The following is a 21,708-nucleotide window of genomic DNA, read 5'->3' as shown; positions in this document are numbered from 1 at the left end:
GGGAGTGTAGAGAGGCAGCAGCAGGGCGCCAGACTACCTAGCATAGACCCTGAGATGGTGCAGAGGCACTTGGAGGAGCTGGATGTGTTTAAGTCGGCAGGAGCAGATGAGCTCCATCCAAGGGTACTGAAGGCACTGGCTGACGTCATTGTGCAGCCACTGGCGGGAGTGTTTGAACACTTGTGGCACATGGGCCAGGTCCCAGAGGACTGGAATAGGGCCAGTGTGGTCCCCATTTTCAAGAAGGGGAGGAAGGAGGACCCGGGCAACTATAGACCAGTCAGTCTCACCTCCATCCTTGACAAAGTCTTTGAAAAAATTATCAAGGCTCACATTTGTAAGAGCCGGGCAGGAAAAATTATGCTGAGGAGAAACCAGCACGGGTTCATAGCAGGTAGATCGTGCCTGACTAATCTAGTCTCTTTTTATGACCAGGTTACAAAACACCTGGACGTAGGAGTAGGGGTTGACGTCGTTTACTTAGACTTCAGGAAGGCCTTCGATACGGTATCCCACACCATACTGGTGAACAAGTTAAGAGGCTGTGACTTGGATGACTACACAGTCTGGTGGGTGGCGAATTGGCTAGAGGGCCGTACCCAGAGAGTCGTAGTGGATGGGTTGGTATTAACCTGGAAGGGTGTGGGCAGTGGGGTCCCACAGGGCTCCGTCCTTGGACTGATACTCTTCAATGTCTTCATCAGCAACTTGGATGAGGGAGTGAAGTGTACTCTGTCCAAGTTTGCGGATGACACAAAGCTGTGGGGGGAAGTAGACACACCAGAGGGCAGGGAACAACTACAAGCAGACCTGGATGGTTGGACACATGGGTGCAAAACAACAGAATGCAATTCAACAAGGAGAAATGCAAAGTGCTGCACCTAGGGAGGAAAAATGTCCGGCATATCTATTGCCTAGGAAATGACCTGCTTGGTGGCACAGAAGCTGAAAGTAATCTTGGAGTCCTAGTGGACTCCAAGATGAACATGAGTCGTCAGTGTGATGAAGTCATCAGAAAAGCTAATGGCACTTCATTGTGCATCAGCAGATGCATGACGAACAGAACCAAAGAGGTGATAATTCCGCTCTATCGGGTGCTGGTCAGACTGCAGTTGGAATACTGCGTGCAATTCTGGGCGCCGCACTTCAAGAGGGATGTGGATAACCTGGAGAGGGTCCAGAGAAGGGCCACTCGTATGGTTAAGGTCTTGCAGGCCCAGCCCTATGAGACTAGGGCACCTAGACCTCTTCAGCCTCCGCAAGAGAAGGTTGAGAGGCGACCTTGTGGCTGCCTATAAGTTCATCATGGGGGCACAGAAGGGAATTGGTGAGGCTTTACTCACCAAGGCGCCCCTGGGGGTTACAAGAAATAATGGCCATAAGCTAGCAGAGAGCAGATTTAGACTAGACATTAGGAAGAACTTCTTCAGAGTTCGAGTGGCCAAGGTCTGGAATGGGCTCCCATGGGAGGTGGTGCTCTCCCCTACCCTGGAGGTCCAAGAGGAGGTTAGATAGGCATCTAGCTGGGGTCATCTAGACCCAGCACTCTTTCCTGCCTATGCAGGGGGTCGGACTCGATGATCTATTGAGGTTCCTTCCAACCCTAACATCTATGAATCTATGAGATTTGTTTTAAAATCAGTTTGGGCCATTTTAAAAGCAGTTTATGTGCACTGAATTTCTGTTCTGTTGCAGGTTTAAATCAGTTTCTAATCACTTAAACTGGTTTGTGTGTGACTTTTATCCCTAGCCTTAGTGAAGACACTGTGTGAGATCCTTGCAGACTTTTGTGTCTTGAAGAGATTTGATGTTGAAAAACCCTTGCATTGCTTTTGGCTGTTTTTGGTGTTTTGGAGCAAGTCAATTGTTCATTGTGGATCTGACAAGACAATGATCTGTCCAGCAGTTGTCTTTTTTTTTCCGTAGATTAAAATTGGTGGTACACTCCAGTCTTGCCCCCAATGAGGTATATATAGATACTTATTTTTCAAAGCACAAAACATATTCTATTACCCTGCTAGAGGAAATCATACCTGTGCTGAAAAATGGGAAGACATCTGGAACAGTGATCCTCACATCCATCTGCACAATAACAAAATAAAATTATTTTAAAATCCTATATCATCAGTATCTCAACGCACTTAAAATTAAAGGCATTTATGTTATAGGAATGGGAAAATGTTGGAGGGAATGTGGTTATTTGGAAGGATTCTTCCACCTATGGTGGACATGTCCCAGAACTAATTTTTCTGGAAGGAGGCTAGAGTCATATTGTAGGAAATAACAGGATACCAACTATCAGATAACTCCTTAGGTTCATGGGGAATTGATCACTCCTCTTCTACTGGCTGCAAGAATTACAATTGCAAAAGCTTGGGAGCAAAGTCTAAAATCACTGACTGATTCCAAAATGTGTGTGAAATTTTAATAATGGAAAAGTTGACCTATCAAGTCATTGCTCGACAGGGAAGAAGGCAAAAGATGCTTAAGTGAATCTGGTGGAGGTTGTTGCTTTTTTTTCTCTAGCCAAAACTAGAAAATGTGAGAAACCTGTTTCATATATTGAAGTGCAAGTTCTGTGAGCCTGGCAATTAATTTTGAGGTTTGGGGGTAGAGGTGAGTGATGATGGTGGGATTCATTTTGTATGCAGTGCTGGACAGGTGGAGGAGTGAATTTATTGTGTAAAGAAAAGGAAATTTGGAAGCTAACATTGATGGAGATGTTAGGGAGCTGTCAGAGACTGAGTGGAAAGGGAAAGGAGCAGAAGACTTCGTGGATATTATGGGCTGTGGTAGTGCTATCGGTGGGAGATTGGTATATCTTGTCTTTGTATATTTGGAGGATTGATTGTATTTTTAAATGTTGGATTGGTTATTTTATAAGTTGGATTCATTAATACATAAAATTAAAAAAACAAACAAACGCCACAAATTTTCTGAATTTTGTTGCATCCTGATTTAAAATCACTGAGATCTAAATTCAGAAGAGATATGGAGAAGGGCCCTTGAGGCTAAAAAAACATTGAGAATCATTAATCTAGCTGGAGCCGCTTAAGGGTGGGCAGGGACAGGACCTTACCTGCTGTGCCCTTTGCTGTGCCCTCTGCTGGTCCCTGTTCTGTATCTCAGGAGCAAAGGCAGCCCTCTCTGCTGGTACCTGAGACCTTTCAGGAACAGCCTCAGCAATCACTCTCACAGCCCCTCTTGCTGGCCCCAGAAACACGGGAGGAGCAGAGGGGATGAGACAGGCTGCAAAACACAGTTCTGTCTGTGCATCCATTCATCTACCTTCCTGGTTTTATCAAAGTACTCTGCTGGGAACGGGTGGGAGGAGCTGGCACAAGGGCTGTCTGGGAGCAGGGAAGGCAGCAGCAGCCGTAGGTATCACTGGAGTAGCTGGGACAGGCTTACCTCCTTGTGCAGTTGGGAGGGGGGTGGGGGTGTCTCATAGCACACTCTTGTTATTCTCTGGGTACACCAGTCTGCTGCAGCCCTCTTTAAGAATTGCTGGACTAGACAAAAGTACTGTCAGGTGGATACATGACTGGTTGGATCAACAAGTAGTCATCAATGGCTCAGTGTCTAGTTGGGAGGAGGTATCAAGTGAGGCTCCCCAACAGTCTGTCCTAGATTTGGTGTTGTTTAACATCCTTATTAATGATTTGGATGATGGGATTGAATGCATGCTTAGCAGATTTGTAGATGACACTAAGTTGGGTGTAGTTGCAGATACTCTGGAGGGTAGGGTTAGGATCCAAAATGACACGGATAGATTAGAAAAGTGGTCCACAGTTCACCAGATGACATTCAGCATGGACAAGTACGAAGTCTTGCACTGGGTTGGAATAACCACATACACAAATAAAGACTGGAAATGAGTAGCTAGCCTGCTCAAGGCAGGATCATCCCTGACTAAATGGTCCCACCAAAGTGGCCTTAAACTATATCAGAGGAAATTTTATGTAGACATTTGGAAGTACTCTCTGGGTTCTCAAATGAGTGGTCAAACATTGGAACAGGCTACATAGAGAAGTTGTGGGATCTCCATCCTGGGAAATTTTCAAGAGCAGGTTAGACCAGACACTTGGCTGTAATCGTTTAGTGTGAGCCTTGGATCTTTGCATTGGGTGAGGGCAGGCTGCCACTGTGGGCAGGAGCCAGGGGTGGTGCTGGGCTATTTCTGGCGGGGGGCTGGGCTGGGACAGGTAGTGGCTCTGGGGGTGGGGGTGCTACAGCCACCAAAAAATTCACTGTAGCCTCCCTCCCAACACTGCCGCTGCCCTGCCCTGGCTGGGCAGTGCCTTCCCCTGCCTCTGCTCCAGTGCCAGCCCTGCTTTTTCCCTCAATGCAGGGGCCTTGATCTGCCCCCACCCGCTTCCCCCCAATAGACTTACCAGCTGGATGCCACTCTCCAAGCTGCCAGGCTGTATATTGGCAATTGTATTGGTATCGACTGATATGGCTTGTTAAAGATTGGCCATTGGTATCGGCCCAAAAACATCTGTGTCAATGCATCCCTATTACAGGTTGGTATAAGAAGGTAAAACATCAACAGTCTCTTTTTCTTCTCAATCGGGGTGTCAGAGATGTGGCACACAAAGCCAGTCTGTTGGGTGCTGCATGTGATGTCTGTATCAGACTAGGCTTGTGCACTGGCTCTGGGGCCAGATCTGGCCCACAGACCATCACTCTGCACTAGAACCAGCATGCAGGGCTGGTCTCTCATGGGCACCACATGCCCTAAACTGGCTCTGTGTGCCACGTGCAGCTCAAGCCATGGACTAGGTCTGACATGCTGTATGCAGTGTGTGGATCTGGATCCAGCGTGTGTGCTGCATGTAGCTCTGGGCTGTTCCAGGGTGCATGCTGCATGTGCTGCCCCACTGGACTGGCTCTGCACACTGGCTCTAGGGCTGATTTGGTCCCACACACTAGAGACAGTGTGCAGGGCCAGTTTCCAGGCATCTTGTGCAGCATGCACTCCATGCATGGGCCCCAGCCTGGTGCTGTTATGTGCTGCACGCAGGCTGGTTTGGGGCATGCTGCATGAGCTGCCCTCACCAGATTGGCCCTGCACATTGGTTCTGGGATGTGAGGCCAGTCAGTGGGTCTGACATGGCCCACAGGCAATGCCCAGGTCTGGATGAGTTTGACATCCCACTTTAAGTATAATCAATGTCCATGGTATCGGTTTAAGAAAAAAATGAAAAAACTCAAAAGCTCAAAAACTATTCTCCATCTAAGTTAAATAGCATGATTCAAAGCTACAATACATTAGATATCCAGAAGAATGTTGGACATGTATGCATTATGTTAGGATTTAAAAAAATAGCATACAGTGGATAATTGTTTTTTTTTTTAAAGGCTATATTAAGTGGGGGTAGGAGGAGTAATGCAAGTACAGGGGCTATTGTGAGAGAAGAGTTGGACAAGATCATGAAGGTAAAAATTAAGAGGAAGGTTAGTGAAGTACTGGAAATAAGGAAGAAATGTGGGGTGAGAGTTTGTGTACAATAAATGGGAGCATGACAACAGACATAATTTCATGAGTTTTATTTGGTATCAGTATTTTTTAATTCAAGTTTCCAAGCAACTTGTCCCTGGATTAAAGGAAAGTTTTCCTCTGTATGTGTTGGCCTTATGGTTCTGGTTAAGAATGAAATAGACATCTATGAATATCATTAGAAATGCAACAAGCAGCTATTGTATGAATCCCAAGGGTACTTGTATTTCAGCTCTCAGTACTTAGTTTTGATCATGAGCAATTTAGTACAGCTTTATTTTCCCTCATAAGTGACAGCCCATCTTTTGTGAATCGCTATTTTAGGCATCTATTATAGCGTCTGTTATGTAAAAACTTCAATACTTAAAATGATCAGAGCTTGGCATAAGTCAGTTCATCATAGAGCCACATTACTTGTGCAAATTCACAATAACTATCTTTTTAATGGAAACAAGGGACTAGCACCCTGTTACTGGTAAAACATTTTACTATATATGTTTTGAAAAGTTTGAGGAAATTAAATCCATTCCACCCTTGTAGAGTCCAATTTGTTTACATCAGTGCCGTAATCCTCTAGGGCAGGGGTGCCAAACTCATCCAGCCTGATGGGCTGGATGAGGGTCACCTGGCTGGTCTACAGGCTGGGTTGGTATTTACCCCTGTTGCGTCTGGCCTGCACACTTCACACGCATGTGCCAAGCCCAGGAGTCACTGCACGCAGCATGTGGGGCCACTATGGGGCACGCCATGCCTATAGCATGCAGGCTGGAACCAGTGCTGCTTACAGAACACAGGGTTGCTCTGGGGTGCTTCAGTGCAGCCTGCGCCTGGATCCCCTGTGTCATGTGGCAGAGGCAAGGGGTGGGGGTCAGGCTGCTTGACTTCCCCCATCCCCCCACAACCAGCCCTCTTACCACCTATCTCCCTGCTACTGCTTTTCCCTACTGCAGCGGGGGGTAGAGAATGGGATGAATTTAAGATGACTATCCAATAATTAGATTCTAGACTTGGAAAATTGTCATATATAATGATACCCCCAACGTGAGTGTGGCGAAATCCAATCTGTGCTATCAGTATTGTATTTATATAAAGTATAGCACATTATAATTTTCCATGTCTAAAATTAATACAGTAAAATGAGAGTCCCTGCCCTGGGGAGCACACATTGTAAAAATATAAGGTTGGCATACGGGCATGCAACCTACAAGTAAATGAGTGTTGTCATGATTGGCATAGTTTTATTAGCTTATGTTGTGGTGCTGTTTGCATGTTAGTGGAAGTTCCTTTAATTTGTGCCTAATATAAAAGATTTTGCAAGCATACTCCTAGGCCCCACTTTCCATCTAGGGTTAGATCTGGGATACTGGATGCAGATGGTTACCCTCACGGAAATTCAAAAAATCAAAACTAAACATTTAAAATGGACTGATCAAGACAATTAATACCATGTATCTCAATGCCCTACTTCATGACTGGTAACTTTCTGAGTGCCTTCTTCCTGAAGCTTAAGTAATCATGTGAACTTGAGGCAGTTGACTGCACCAATTCTGTATTCAGCAGTTCTGTATTTTCAGGATTCAGCCCCACAGTAGGTAGCAGGGGTGTGTGAAGCAGGTCATATTTGATTCAGATTCGGCCCAATTTTGGGGACAGTGATTTGATTCAGATCACTGTTCCGATTTGATTCAGCTGAATCTGAAGATTTGATTATGACTCAGAGAATCAGTGATCCGGCCATACACACAGCTTTAAATGTTTTTTCTACACACCTCGAGGTACCAGGCATGGCATGTGAATGCTGAGATAGTGGGGTGGATGGAGCATCCCACAGGAGCGCGGGGGGGCCCCCTCATGTGCTCAGTGGCAGATCCCCCTGCCCCCCTCCGGCTTGATGATTGGCTGTGGGGGGACCCTGGGTGCTCCCCCAGACCCAGGAGGCACCAGTCGTGGTGGGGGGGACCTGCGCACTTCACGGTGGACCCACAAGTGGACTGGAAATGCTTCTGGTCCACTTCCGGGTCTGCCATCAAATGTGCTGGGGACCCCCCTGCGCTCCTGAGGGATCCTCCATCTGCCCCATCATTTCATCGTTCACAAGCCGCCTGGTATCTTGAGGTATATAGAAAAAACACATAAAGCTGTGTTTATGTCTGAATCGTCCAATCTCTCCAAATTGAATCGGAGGCTTCGCTTTGATTCAAATTCGAAGATTTGGATGCCGAATCAGCCCGGATCTCCTCTGAATCGAATCAGTGACCAAAGCTTTGCACAGCCTTAATAGTGCCTTAGTTATAATGGAATAACACTGCTATTTTTCAATTCACTACCAATTTTTGAGGAACTTAATGATACCTGTAGGCCAAGGCTTAAGTTGAGAAGGCCAGTTTGGAGTATGGGAAAATTGGTGAATGACAAAACTTTGACATCAAGGAAAAATGGATCCAGTAATGGAATACAATTGACATCCTTAACAAATTTCTTATCATGGATTCCACATCTAAACCTCCTGGCTTTGCTCTACAAAGGCGGAGCTGGACAACGTTGAGTAGATTTCATAGATATATGAAATCTATGATTAGGGTTCATACTGACAAGATAGATGTAACTATCTACTATCTAAATGGAATTTTATTAGAGACACCAAATGTGAGTGTGGCAAAATCCAATCTATAGTACATATAATGGAGGAATGTCCAATTGATCATTTTAATGGCTGCATTGAAAAGCTGCACCAGGCTACTAACAATGCCTTACAATAGATATCAAATCTAAAACTGTAAGTCTAGTCTTATTCCTCAGTGCCATTGTTTATAGCTTGTTTATAGGAAGTTCTGTCATTTGGTTGCTGTATTCCATACAAATGTAAATAAATAAATTACCATTTTAATGGGGTCTTTTATCATTAAATGTTTGGAAGTCAGCATCCTCTATCATGAACAGTAGCTTGAGGGTCAGCTGGGCAACAAAGCAGGCATAAGGAGACAAGCCAGAGCTTTGGTAGGAGACACTTTTTCCACGTGCAATTATACCTGCTCCCCTATGGATCAGTTTTGGAAAAGCTAAGCTAGAATCACAAACCACTTATCTGGCCATTCATGACTAAGTGATAAATTATCTAAAGAAATGATAAATGCCTACTTAAGAATATTCTCTCTGTAACATCAAAAACCAGCTAATGTGAAGGGAACTGTAAACAATAGCTATTCCCACCCTTTTAATAAGTAAGTATCCTCCAAGTTTTGGGAAGGAAACTGAGAAGTATGCAAGTAGACAAGTGCAGGTCCAGTGAACTTTGCTGTGAAGAGCAGTAATCTGTTTGCTAGTTATGGCACTTTGCTGAGGCAAGGATATTGCATCATGAGTAGGGACCTACTTCATTCATAGTCTCAAGGATTTTGAAGAAACTGTGGAATCTCGGATTGTCCATGCAATATGCAAAATTGACAACAGAAAAAACTTAATAAAAATAAAAGGCTGGCTCCCCAGTGGAGAGTCAGAGCTGCTGGGAAGGGAAGACACCAGCTGGTAGGCCGATATGAAGGGCAGCAAGCAGGCTGGCAGCTGCCCTCTTGTCCCTCTTCCCCCCATTGGGGCCTCTCTGCCAATCAGTGCCGAGGGGCAGGGCAGCCACTTATCAAGATGGCAGCTGCCCCCTTATCCCTCCTCCTTCCCTGGCCTCTCTGCCAATCAGTGCTGAGGGCTGAGCCTGCAAGTAAATGCTTGCAGCGTGGGCTCTCCACCCTGCAAGCAGGCCATGAAAAACCCTTTATCTTTTCACAACTTAGGTAGGTCCCTAGTCACGAGAGCTTTGCTGATCACAGCTTCTTGTTCCTCTGGCTGCCCTGCTCATTTTTCTCAAAATTGATTTTTCCTTTTGTAAGTGGTTTTGCATGTTCTGTTTTGATAAACACACATGAAGCATTTATGGCACCTCAATACTGCCATGGGGCATGTTTCTTTGGAGATGAGTAAAATCTTGTCTCTTTCAAATATCCAGAAGACTCTTCTCACCTGTCTATTGGACCTGAGCTTACCTGCAGATGAGTTGAATCTGTAGGGCAACTTGAGATTTCAGGGGCTTGGATGAGCATGGGTGCATTAGTCCATCTATAACTCAGGAACCAGAGGTAGTTAATGCCACCACAGTTAATGCCCTGCTGCCAGAGATAGGTCTGGATCTAGCCTGGGAAGCCAAGGGAGTTTGACACACCTGTATTAAAATGTTCTGGATCCCACCTAATCATCATTGAGCTATAAGGCATAAGAAAAACCACTGTTACCTGGAATAAAGGAAGAAATTTTCCTGTTTAAGCAGTCTAGTTTTACTGCTGCTTTTGAAGCATCTTTTCTTCCCATTCTCTACTTTGGTTTTGGCCTATTCATGGTCTCCCTGCTTCTTCTTCAGCAGTCCCTCACAGTTGAGGATGATTGTCTTCCATGATTGTCTTATCTGTGGGTCCAAAGATGGCTGACGAGACTAATCCGGGGTTGACAGACTCTGCTACAACTTGGGCATGTGCTTCCATGTAAGGTGGGTGGCTCCAGATTCTTGGTTTAGTCTGCAACATGCTGTTTCTGGCACTCCTGCTTTTCCATCTCCTGTTATCGTTGTAAGGTTTCAAAGTGCTGAGATTCTTGTAGCAGACTGTCTTCCTCCATGTGTATCCTCCAAGTCTTGAGGTTGGGAGTGAGGGGCACTAGTAGGGTGCTAGTCTCCCATGAGTTGAAGTTGATGTTGCATTTTTTTCCAAGTTGGCCTTGAGGATGTCCTTGAAATGTTTTCTTTGCCCTCTTCTTGAGTGTATGCCTTGCCTGAGCTGGGAGAATAAAACTTGCTTCTGAAGTTGGACCTCTGAATGACGTGGCCAGCCCAGCGAAGTTGATGTTGGATGATCATTACCTCAATGCTTGTGATGTTTGCTTACAAGAGGACACTAATGTTGGTACATCTATCTTTCCATTGGATTTGAAGGTTCTTCCACAGGCAGCGTTGATAGTACTTCTGACTTGGTGTTTCTTGTACATTATCCACATCTCAGCTCTATACGGCAAGGTGGGGATCACAGCCGGTTGATAAATCCTGGGTTTAGTTTCAGATCTGCTGTCACAATCTTCAAACACCCATTTCCTTAGGTGTCCGAAGGCTGTGCTTGCAGATTTGAGGTGGTGTTAGATTTCTTCATTTATGCCAGCCTTCTGCTAGAGGTGGCTTCGTAGGTATGGGAAATACTCAACGTTCTCCAGAGTCTCACCATGAATCTGAATTACCAGAGCTGGGGACTGCTCATTAAGAGCTTGTTAATGGAGGATATTAGTCTTCTGAAGGTTAAGCGTTAGTCTCATTTTCTTGTATGCCTCGGCAAATACGATGATTGCCTGAAGGTCTGCTTCCAAGTGAGCACAGACTACAGCATCATTAGCGTGCTGTAGCTCAATGGTTGAGGTCAGGGTGGTCTTGGTTTTGGCTGGGGTTGACTGAGATGAAACAGCTTACTATCTATTTGCTAGTTTAGCTCCACTCCAACTGGAACCTTGTTGGTGGTCAGATGTAGCACTGCAGTAAGGAATATTGAGAAGTGTTGCAGCAATGACACAGTCTTGGTTAACTCCTGCTTAACCAAGGTGATCCCTCTGTAATTTTCACAGTTGGACTTGTCTTCTTTCTGGATGATTGTCACAATCATGGTGTCCCTGAGGTCATCTGGGATTTCCTCATCATTTCAAATACTTAATATGTGGTCATGGAACTGTGATGTGAGCTCCTGTCCCCCTGCTTGAAGATTTCAGTGGTGATTCCATCATCTCCAGATGCCTTGTTGTTCTTCATTTGCTTGGTGGCTTTCCTTACCTTATCAAGGGTTGGAGGGATTCTGTGATCATCTCTGACTGTGTGTTGCAGGATCGAGTTGAGAGCAATCTCATCAACAACAGAGTCTCAATTAAGAATGTCTTCAAAATCTTCCTTCCAACAGGCATTGAGGGATTCCCTTTCCTTGATCATCAGGTCTTTTCTATCCTGAGGTCTCAAGGGGGTTGATCCCCAAGTCCTCAGACCATAGATGGCCTAGGTGACATTGAAAAGACCACATGTATTGTGGATGTCAGCAAGATGTTGAATCTTTTTTGGCTTGTCTTCCCACCATCTGTTCTTCATATCACAGGGTCCTCCTTTGGACCTCTGTCTTGGCTTGTTGGAGATTCAATTTCCTTTGCTTGGTGTTGATGTTATTTTGCCAAGCACAAAAGGTCTTGTGCTTGCAGTTGATCAGCTATTGGATTTTTCGATCATTCTCATCAAACCAGCTGTGATGTTTCCTGATAGTGCCTGTCTATTTGCAGACAGGGTTCCTTGGGTGAATTTGATATCTTTTACTAGACCAACCCAAATGGTTGGAGAATAGTTCTTAAGCAAGCTTTCGGGTTCAAAAACCCTTCGTCAGGCTAAGCAAGCTTCAGCAGTTGGTGTGTGCTCTTCCTGGATGGAATGAAAAGTAAACAAGCCAGGGGCTGGGCTGGGAAGTCAGTTGCCAGGCAGATTGTAATGTATCAAAAATCCAATGTCTATGTTTAGTCCCTGATCTCTAGTATCCAGCAGGTTGATGAAATGGAGCTCATAGGCTCGTCTCTGGGAAGTGTTGTGTAAGTTTCCCTTGAGGATCAGGACTGAGAGATTGGAGAGAGAGTGGTCCTCCTGTGAGAAATGTGCCCCTACCGGTAATTGAGTGTTTCTGTCTTTGATGGATTTCCGGTGTGCATTCATTCTGGTGCGCAGTTGTTGTTTGGTCTTTCCTACATATCTTCCATCAGGGCATTTGGTGCATTGGATGAGGTATATTACATTTCTGGAGGTGCAGCTGTAAGATCCTGGGATGCTGATGGCTCTGTTGTGGGGTGTAGTAATTGTGGGGGTGGCGGAGATGTGTTGGCAGGTTTTGCATTTCTTGTCCTGGCACGGTCTGGATCCTTTTGGTGTGTTCTGGGCTTGAGGAAGTTTGCTTCTGGTGATGAGGTTGGCGAGGTTCAGTGCTTGTCTGAAGGCTAGGATGGGTGGCTCTGGGAATATCTTTTTAAGAATTAGGGTCTCTTTGTAATATGGGTTGCAATTTTTTGATGATTTTCCGTACAGGTTCAAGGGAGGGGTGATACATCATAACCAGCGGTGTGCGATTTGTGGGTGTTTTTCTTCTGTACTGCAGCAGTTCTTTACGTGGTATCCAGGTGGCTCTTTCAAACGTGAGATCTACCTCTCTGGAGGAGCGTCCTTGCTGGGTGAAAGCCTTTTTAAGATTGGTGAGGTGGCGATCCCGGGTGTTCTCTTCAGTACAAATGCGGTGGTATCTGAGGGCTTGGCTGTATATCACAGCTTTTTTGGTGTGTTTCGGGTGATTGCTGGTTCTGTGCAGATATGTATGTTGGTCTGTGGGTTTCTTGTATACTGTGGTCTGTATTTTACCCTTCTGGATACTGATCTTTGTGTCTAAAAAGGAGATGTTGGTGCTGGAATATTCTAAAGAAAGTCGGATGGAGGGATGGTGACTGTTGAATTTCTGATGGAACTCAATCAGAGATTCCCAGTTCTCACTCCAAATGATGAAGATGTCATCGATATATCGTAAGTACAGCAAGGGTTTGATGGTGCAGTTCTTGAGGAAGTCTTCTTCCAGGTGGCTCATAAAAAGGTTGGCATACTGTGGCGCTATTTTAGTGCCCATAGCTGTTCCCATCATCTGGAAGAAGTGTTGATTATTAAAAGTGAAATTGTTGTGTGTGAGGATGAAGTGTATTAGCTCAGTGATATCTTTGGGTCTGTATTCTGGGTTGTAATCTTGTTCCTGTAGATATGTAAGGCAGGCTTGGATGCCATCCTGGTGTGGGATGTTGGTATATAGGCTGGTAACGTCCATGGTGGCTAGGAGTGTGTTGCTGGGAAGGTGGTCTATGTTTTTAAGTTTCCGTAGCAAGTCTGTAGTGTCTTGGACAAAACTTGCTCTGTGGATGACAGGCGGTTTTAGGATGGATTCAACAAAACCAGATATTTCCTCAGTTAGGGTCCCATGGTTGGATATGATAGGTCTGCCAGGGTTTTGTTTGTGGATTTTAGGGAGCATGTAAAAAGTCCCCGGGCTAGGTAGCAGGGGGATCAAGGTCTGTAGTTTTTCTTGTAATCTTGATGGAAATGATTTGATGGTATTGTTGAGTTTTTTGGTGAAAAGGGGAGTAGGATCTTCTTGTAGTTCTTTGTAGTAGGTGGTGTCAGAGAGCTGTCTCTTGGCTTCCTTTAGGAGGGCCACTCTCTCTCCAATCTCTCAGTCCTGATCCTCAAGGGAAACTTACACAACACTTCCCAGAGACGAGCCTATGAGCTCCATTTCATCAACCTGCTGGATACTAGAGATCATGGACTAAACATAGACATTGGATTTTTGATACATTACAATTTGTCTGGCAACTGACTCCCCAGCCCAGCCCCTGGCTTGTTTACTTTTCATTCCATCCAGGAAGAGCACACACCAACTGCTGAAGCTTCCTTAGCCTGACGAAGGGTTTTTGAACCCGAAAGCTTGCTTAACAACTATTCTCCAACCATTTGGGTTGGTCTAATAAAAGATATAAAATTCACCCAAGGAACCTTGTCTGCCTATGTCCTTAGACCAACACGGCTACAACCTAAACCCCGACAACATGGAAGATATCGAATTCAGCTGTTTGAAATGGAAACTGTACAACATGAAAAAGAAGGAAGCCAGACTTAACAGCGACATATATTTTCTAAGCCTTTGCAAGAAACACAACTTCATTCCCCGAGGACTAAACATCTACAATCCCCTGACTACTACACACAACTCCAGATATGCTTCCCAGCTATGCAGAAGAACTTCAGAGAAAATTAGAAATCATCTACTTCACCTACTCTACTCCAAAAGAGACCAACTCAGGAAGGAAATTGTCATACACTACAATAACTGACTTATTCTTCTCAGCAATTTCAACATCAGTCAAAAGGAATCTGAGCCTCTGGAACAGAACCATAGGCACAGGAGTAGGAAAGGTCAACTCCAGTGACATCCTCCTCTTGACCTATGTTCCGTACATTTGGTCAAGAGGAGGATGTCACTGGAGTTGACCTTTCCTACTCCTGTGCCTATGGTTCTGTTCTAGAGGCTCAGATTCCTTCTGACTGATGTTGAAATTGCTGAGAAGATTAAGTCAGTTATACCTCCTTCTGGAAGGGTAAACAGGAAGGAGAATGCTAGTTTCACAGAGTTGGTTTTGCCATCAAGAATGAATTTAAACCAACTCAACAAGTCCCTTATCGGTGTCAGTGAGCAACTTATGATTTTCCATCTCAAACTGGCAGGGAGCCAATATGCTACTTCCATCAACACATATGCTCTGACTCTTGACACTGTCTATGAAACCAAGGAGGAATTCTATGCCAACTTTGACCAAGTCCTCCCTGACATTCTGGAGGGAGACAAACATTCTTTCTTTGCACATCCTGATTTATCATGGTACCTGGTCCCTAAGTCATGGACCAAGACTCTATGCAAGATGCTTTACAAAGGGAGTAAAAAGATGGTCCCAGATGCAAGGAGCTTAGTGTCCATCATGTGAATATTTATCAGCCACTTCTGATCACCTTTTTTATGTTATGCAGTGTTGCCCAGTCACAGCAACCTTAGGCTAATTAATCTATTAGTCACTTGTCAGCCCCTGAAGGTTTCATGTGGTTCATGTCAACGTACAGACATAAGCTTCCTGTGATAGAATTTGGTCCTGATTTAAGTAGTATGTCTATAAGGTACCATGATTAGCCGGGATCCTGGTTTTCTGTTTAAAAATCGTAAATTCTCTGATAAACATAAATTCTCTGATTAAAAAAACATTTTCCCATGATTAAACTCAAACACCACTATATAGGTATTAGTAGGACACAATTTTTTTTATCGTGAAAAATTAGGGCTCCCCCTGCCTCCTTTGCTCACCACATTGTGGTCCAGCTGTAGGTGTCTCTCCCTGCTGCTTTGTGGCACTGAGCAGCCTTGCCCATGCCATTGCCCATCACTTCCAAGCCACTGCCCCCCAGCCCTGCCAGTGCCTCTCACTCCTCACAAGCAGCCTCCTGGCCCTACCAGTGTCCCTCACTCTCAACCTACACCCTCTCATAGCCCCCTGCCTCCCCAGCCCTGCTGGAGGGGACCCCAGCTGCCAGAGCTATGGGACCCAGGGTTGCATCTTGCCCGCTCCCTGCCCCATGGATACCAGCCAGAGCCGGGCAGCAGTGCCATGTCACTGGCTGCCATTTGCAGGAGATAGTGGGGTAGGAAGGGGGTGGCTCACCTTGGTGGGACGGCTGGCATGGGACTTCTGGTGGCAGCACCACTGGGGCTCCCTGCCCTGCTCCGTTGTCCCACGATTGATCTTGCCTGGTGGGCCATGGGGAGGGCAGCAGGGCAGGGAGCCCTGAGCCCCACAGCAGGCAGCCTGCATCTTCCCCTTCCCCATGCATAAATCTGGGGGGGGCATGTGCCCCGCCCCCCCCATGCTCCCTGATGCATTGTCTCTGGTGCTTGACCCCCCCCTGGGAGTGCGTGCAGTGGCAGGGAGCCAACTGTGCCCCACCAACTCCCCCCCCATCCCCGAACAAGCCTCCCATGGCTCTGTCCTACTCCCCAGCTGGGCCCCTCGGCTGCACATTCCTGCCCTAGGATCCATGCACTGCCTTAGCTGGGTGGGGCCCCAGCCGCCAACCCTTCCCCACTCCCTCCCTCACTGTGGCCAACAGCTATCTGTCACCTATGCCCCCTACCCCCACACACCGCCTAGAGCCCCTTCCTTCCCCACCATAAACTTATCTGGAAGTAGCTGGGGGAGCTACTTTTCACTGCTGTTTGGCTGTATTGCTAGCCACGTGCATGTGTAGGTGCGCACACATGCATGTGGCGCCCCTTGCGTCCTGCTCTTGTTAGCCCCAAGCAGCCCCTTGCAGGCTGGAACTCTGCCGTCCTGCAAGGAGAAACCTGTGGTTTCTTGCGGGTTTCTCCTTTCTTTAAATGAGAAAATCCACGTTTTTCCACTGCAAAAGACAAACCTGGATCCTTGCTGATAAAATATATATTTTTGTGTTTTTCACTTACAACCAACACTTCTAAAATTTGTAATTTCTTTTTTTTTTAAATTGCAGTTTTGACATAAAAAAAATCCATTACAAAGTTTTAAAATAATTTCCACTATTAACAGATAACATTGGAACATTAAAGCATGCATTAAATCCTGCTTGAACATGCGTCTAGAAATTGTATGATAGCAATATGCATTTTAAGACTGTTGCTATTAATAGGTAAATCCTGCAGTAAATTTTTTGACAGTGTTTTGGGGGGGGGGGGTGGTCATCGTGTATTTGTTATACAATAATATATTTTTGCATGTTTTATATAAAACTGAAACTACAAAGATACTATTTTTGTTCTTTTACAGATATCAAGTACTTGCATTTGCAACAGATGCTGATGAAAGACACGAGACAGAGCAGCAAAAACATAGTTCTGGAAAAAGACTTGTGGTGAGACCTGTTGGTTTTACAGAAAATATACTATTAAAACATACTATTTACTTTTTATGTAAAACATACATAAAGCTATACTATATATACGTAAAAAGAGGAAAGATGTAGTTTCACTAGGAGTGGGCAAGTGGGACACCAGCCCTGGGCACTGACTTAGAGAAAAGGTTTGATGGCTGCTGATGCTGGCAGTCTAGCCACCACTACTGGTCAGATTTGTTACACTTTTAGAGAGAAGACTAACTGAAAAACTGAGACAGTGTCTGGTCACTAATAACCTAAATTAATTTCTAAGAAAGATAATGAAAAGACTCCAATACATTTTATTTGGATTTGGATTAAGTCCTAAATATTTATCATGTTCTCTGTTTTATAGGATCATAGGAAAAAAGGGACCTCAGGAGGTCATCTAGTCCAGCTTCCTGCTCAAGGCAGGATTATCCCTGATTAAACTATCCCAGTCAAATGTTAGACTAATCTGATCTTGAAAATTTCCAGAGATGGAGATTCTACAATTTCTCTAAGTAGCTTGTTCCATTGCTTGACCACTTGCACTTTCAGAAAGTTCCTCCTAATCTGCAATTTAAACCTCCTCTCCTGCAGCTTGAGGCCATTATTCCTACATTTACGAAAGGAGAAATTAACAGTGAAAGGGACTAATTTCTTATTAATGTTTGTCCATTTCAAAGGTTAAGTTGGAATGTGGTAAACTATTTGAGCAACATTTTAAGGGTGTGTTTTTAATTTCAAATCCATTTTTAACTGCTTTTGTTATGCTTCTAAAAATCGCCAAATTACAGTTAGTGTTTCTGTACAGCTTCTTTTTTTCTTCTGCTGATAGTGTTTATTAAGATATTTCCCATATAGCTGGTACTCAGACTGCTGAATGAATTACTCAGAGGCCTGGGGAAATCAATGTATCTTGAATAATTTTCAGAGGCTAACAGAACCAGGTTATTTTAAATGGTTTGGGAATGAATTTCAGTCTCTGTGGTCCTGCATTGAGAACTGTTTGGCCAACTACAATAATCCATAAAATGTTACCTTTGGTCTTTGAAACTGTCATAACTTGAATGTCTTATCAATATATACATTTGTCAGTACTTTCAAATGCATTTAGAAGCCAGTGTAACTCTTGTATACAAGTTTATATGTTCCCTCCAATATAGCATAAATTAAATGGATAGACTTTGAATCTAAAATAGGAAAAAATCATTGAAGCAAATTGCATAGAATCGTAGATTTATCCTAAATCTACCAGTATGCCTGTGACAGAATATGTTTAAGGGCTTGGACATGTGGCCTAATGAAATACATTACTCATTGTTACACTTGTGTAAAAATAAGTATGCAGTAATTGTCCCTGAATTTTACTCTATGTTAAATTTATTTCATGGTAAGGAGTGAATATGTGACTAGCAATTCCAACTACAGTCCTATAAGTATGCACTGTTATAGTACCTTGCCACAAGGTGCCAGGAAATCATCTTGCACTGAGTAAGAGCTGTCCCAGGATAAAAATGATTATGATATAAGCAAAGTGCTATGTGCCAGCTAAGTTTTCATGTGAAGTTACCACATATTTTTGAAGGGGTAACTTTGCCCTGGATTCAAATGATTAACTATGACAAAGTTGGGCTATGGATATTATGTCTGCTCCACTTTTATTATGTAGTATGGTCCTTTGAGTCCAGACCCTAACTTTGTTAATTTAAATTGGTGGAAAATAGTGAAGTAAAATGAAGGAAGATGGGACAGTTGAGAACCTTTATTAATTTTAGAAACTGCATCTTCCTGTAGGTAGTTTTTTCATATTTGGATTTGTTTGGTTAACATTTGGCATAGGAGCTGAAAAACAAGTTGTGACAGTATGTCAGCACCTAAAGATATACCAAGGTATGGCACATTTAAGTGGTTATTGTGGCTGTGCTCTTGTACTTAATTTTCAGAATTCAAATTTTTCATTTTGGACAATGTGCATATTTTAAAATTTGAATAAAAAAACTTACATGATATGTTGCTTAGCAAATATTTCCTTTAATATTTTCATTAAAGGATTTGGGGTTTATTTTTCCTGGTTTCCCCAGTTGTGTTGTATGGTTAAGGAATGGTAAAAATTCCATGATCATTCCAGTCAACCTGAAAACAAACTCTGTATTTATCCAATGTACAAGACCTTATTTTCTCAAAAATGAAGTTATCAGAGTAAGGTGCATTTCGTGCAACAAAACTCTACAAGAAAAAATTGAAATCTTTTTGATAAAGGTTGACAAATTTAATCAAATTTAATTTTAAAACCTTCTCCCACAATGTCATTCTCTTTTTGTGGGGTGTCTCTTCACAGGTGCATCTTATAAACTAGAAAATACTGCACCAAATGTGGAAATAATTGTTGCAAATATTTTACTACTCCCATCCAAAACATTTCTCCCATTTTATCTTCACCAGCATTTCTGCAAATTCATTTTAAGTAGACTGAACTGTCGTCATATGTCTTTTGATACTGGTATTACTGTGATATGATCCTTAATTTATGTCTTTTTATTCCTTTTCAAGGTGGATTGGGTTTTAAATATTGGAGAGCAAGCACTGGATATACGTGTTGTCTCTTTTAATCAGATGGTTTCCACTCTTTTTGTGCTTGGTGAGAGAAACTTCTTTTGCCTTAAGGATAATGGGCAAATTCGATTCATGAAAAAACTTGATTACAGTCCAAGTTGCTTCCTTCCTTATTGTTCAGGTTTGTAAAAGAAACATTTAACTCAGAAGCTTTGGCTTCGTTATGCTTAAAGCTAAGATTTTTTTTTCACTGGGAAAAGTACCTTTATAAATATATTCTGGATTAATAGAAAAGTTTACATAAAATTCAGAATAGTACCTTCCATTTTTTAACTGAATCATACTTCTTTTTTTAGCGAATATACAGTGGAAATATTGTTCCCCTCCCCACCCCCCCCCCTTTTTTTTTTCTTTACCAAGATTAGGTAAGGTTCAAGACAGCCAAGGTTCAAGACAGCCAAGAGCAATAAATTATTCAGGGCTCTTTTGAACCAAGCATACAAGAACTGGCAGCATACATTGACAAACATTTTGTGAACTGATTTGATTTGGTTGCTTATTAGTATAAAGTTTATTTGTCAGATTGACTTGGATCATTATTAACAATCTATAGTTATATATTGGTGCCAAAATTACCTCCCCAGAATATTCCAGAAGAAGGTCACTGTTGCGTGGTATAAATTAAATTGCAACAAGTTTATTTTTAAGTTCTGGATAACTTTTAACATTGTATATTAAGTTCATTTATTTGAATTTTGTAAATAGTATCATAGTAATTTTTATTTACTTTTTAAATTTCTGGCTTAAAATTACATTTTTATTACCATATTTACTAGAATACAAGATGACCCTGAATGTAAGATGACCCCCCCCAGTAATTAGATTCCACACAGAAAATTTATGAATTTATTATAATTTTCCATGTTTGGATTCTAATTATTGGAGGATTTTAAATTTGTTTGTCACCCCCCTCCCCACTACTGCAGGTGGTGGGGGGAGAGGTGATGAGGGGGGGCATTAATGGGGTAGGCAGTGGGAGACAGAGTGGTGGAGGCAGTAGGGCAGATGAGAGGGCAGCTTGGCCCATGCTGCCTGTTTCCATCCCACTTAGCCTCCCCCATTGTGCCTGCTCTCTCTCCCCCCCACTCCCCGACTTGCTGCCTCAATTCCCCCCTCCAATCTCCGTGCTACTTCTGCTACCCATGACCTTAGGTCCCCACTCTCCTTCCTCCTTTCACTGCTCCTCCACCCGTCCTCCCTGCTTGCCTTTGCTCCGTGCCAGCAGGCTTCATCTCTGCTGCAGCTTGAGACATGGAGTGTGACTCCAGCCTGCACCCTAGCAGTGGTCTGAAGTTGGCACTGCTGTTCCAGGCTGGCCCTGCTGCTGTGGTGGGGAGCCAGGCCTGCTGCTATGGGGCTGGCCTAGAACAGCAGTGCCGGCTCTGTGCCACTGCTATGGGGGCTGGGCTGGAGCCACACTCCATGCCCTTGGCTGCAGCAGGGACTGAGCCTACCAGTATGGAGACAACAGTAAGGAGGAGTGGGGCAGAGATGGAGAGAGAGGGAGAAGTGACATTGGGGAAGACTGGGACTGTGTGGGAAGAGCGTCAGGACGTGCAGAGGCAGTGGGGTGGCGGGGTGCAGGTGGCTGCAAACTCCACCTTCAGTTCCAGCTCCAAACCCAGGCTGAAGCCAGAGCTGTAGCAGCTGCCTGCCTCCCCACTGTCTTGTGCTTGATTTTAAGGCTCAATTTTTATGGGGGCTTTCCGCCCCCCCATGTTAAATGGGAAAAACCTCATCTTCTAATTCAGTAAATAGGGTAATAAAAATATAATAAATAATTCCCAATGTCTTTCTTATGAATTCATTGAATTTTCAGTTGATTAATTTAATTAACCAGTGTCTGCTTTGTGCCCGGTCTACCCTAGTATGCTCATCTGGTGATGGAGACTCATGTTTCAAATTACTTAGTAGGACTGGCTAGAACTTTGGAATGTTGTCATATGTTAGAGATGCATAATACATAATGGGAATTAGTGTTCATGATTAATTACATGACTTTGGTTATTGTCAGTATAATTTT

At 43.8% G+C, this 21,708-nt stretch overlaps 1 protein-coding gene across 6 annotated transcripts in view; it reads left to right on the top strand.

Annotated features, from left to right (window-relative positions):
• Positions 1 to 21,708, top strand: part of BBS9 (Bardet-Biedl syndrome 9) — a 478,425-nt gene that overhangs the window by 53,322 nt on the left and 403,395 nt on the right. For all 6 annotated transcript variants that reach the window (XM_019483427.2, XM_019483428.2, XM_014602583.3 and 3 more), the window contains 2 exons: positions 16,982 to 17,066; positions 19,623 to 19,806. In XM_019483427.2, coding sequence (XP_019338972.1) covers positions 16,982 to 17,066; positions 19,623 to 19,806 — 269 coding nt within the window. The remainder of the gene's footprint in view (positions 1 to 16,981; positions 17,067 to 19,622; positions 19,807 to 21,708) is intronic.

This window comes from Alligator mississippiensis, chromosome 5 (assembly GCF_030867095.1).
Source record: "Alligator mississippiensis isolate rAllMis1 chromosome 5, rAllMis1, whole genome shotgun sequence".
Taxonomy (NCBI): domain Eukaryota; kingdom Metazoa; phylum Chordata; order Crocodylia; family Alligatoridae; genus Alligator; species Alligator mississippiensis.
Note: the sequence above shows the minus strand (reverse complement) of the source record. Positions and strands in the feature narration are given on the sequence as shown.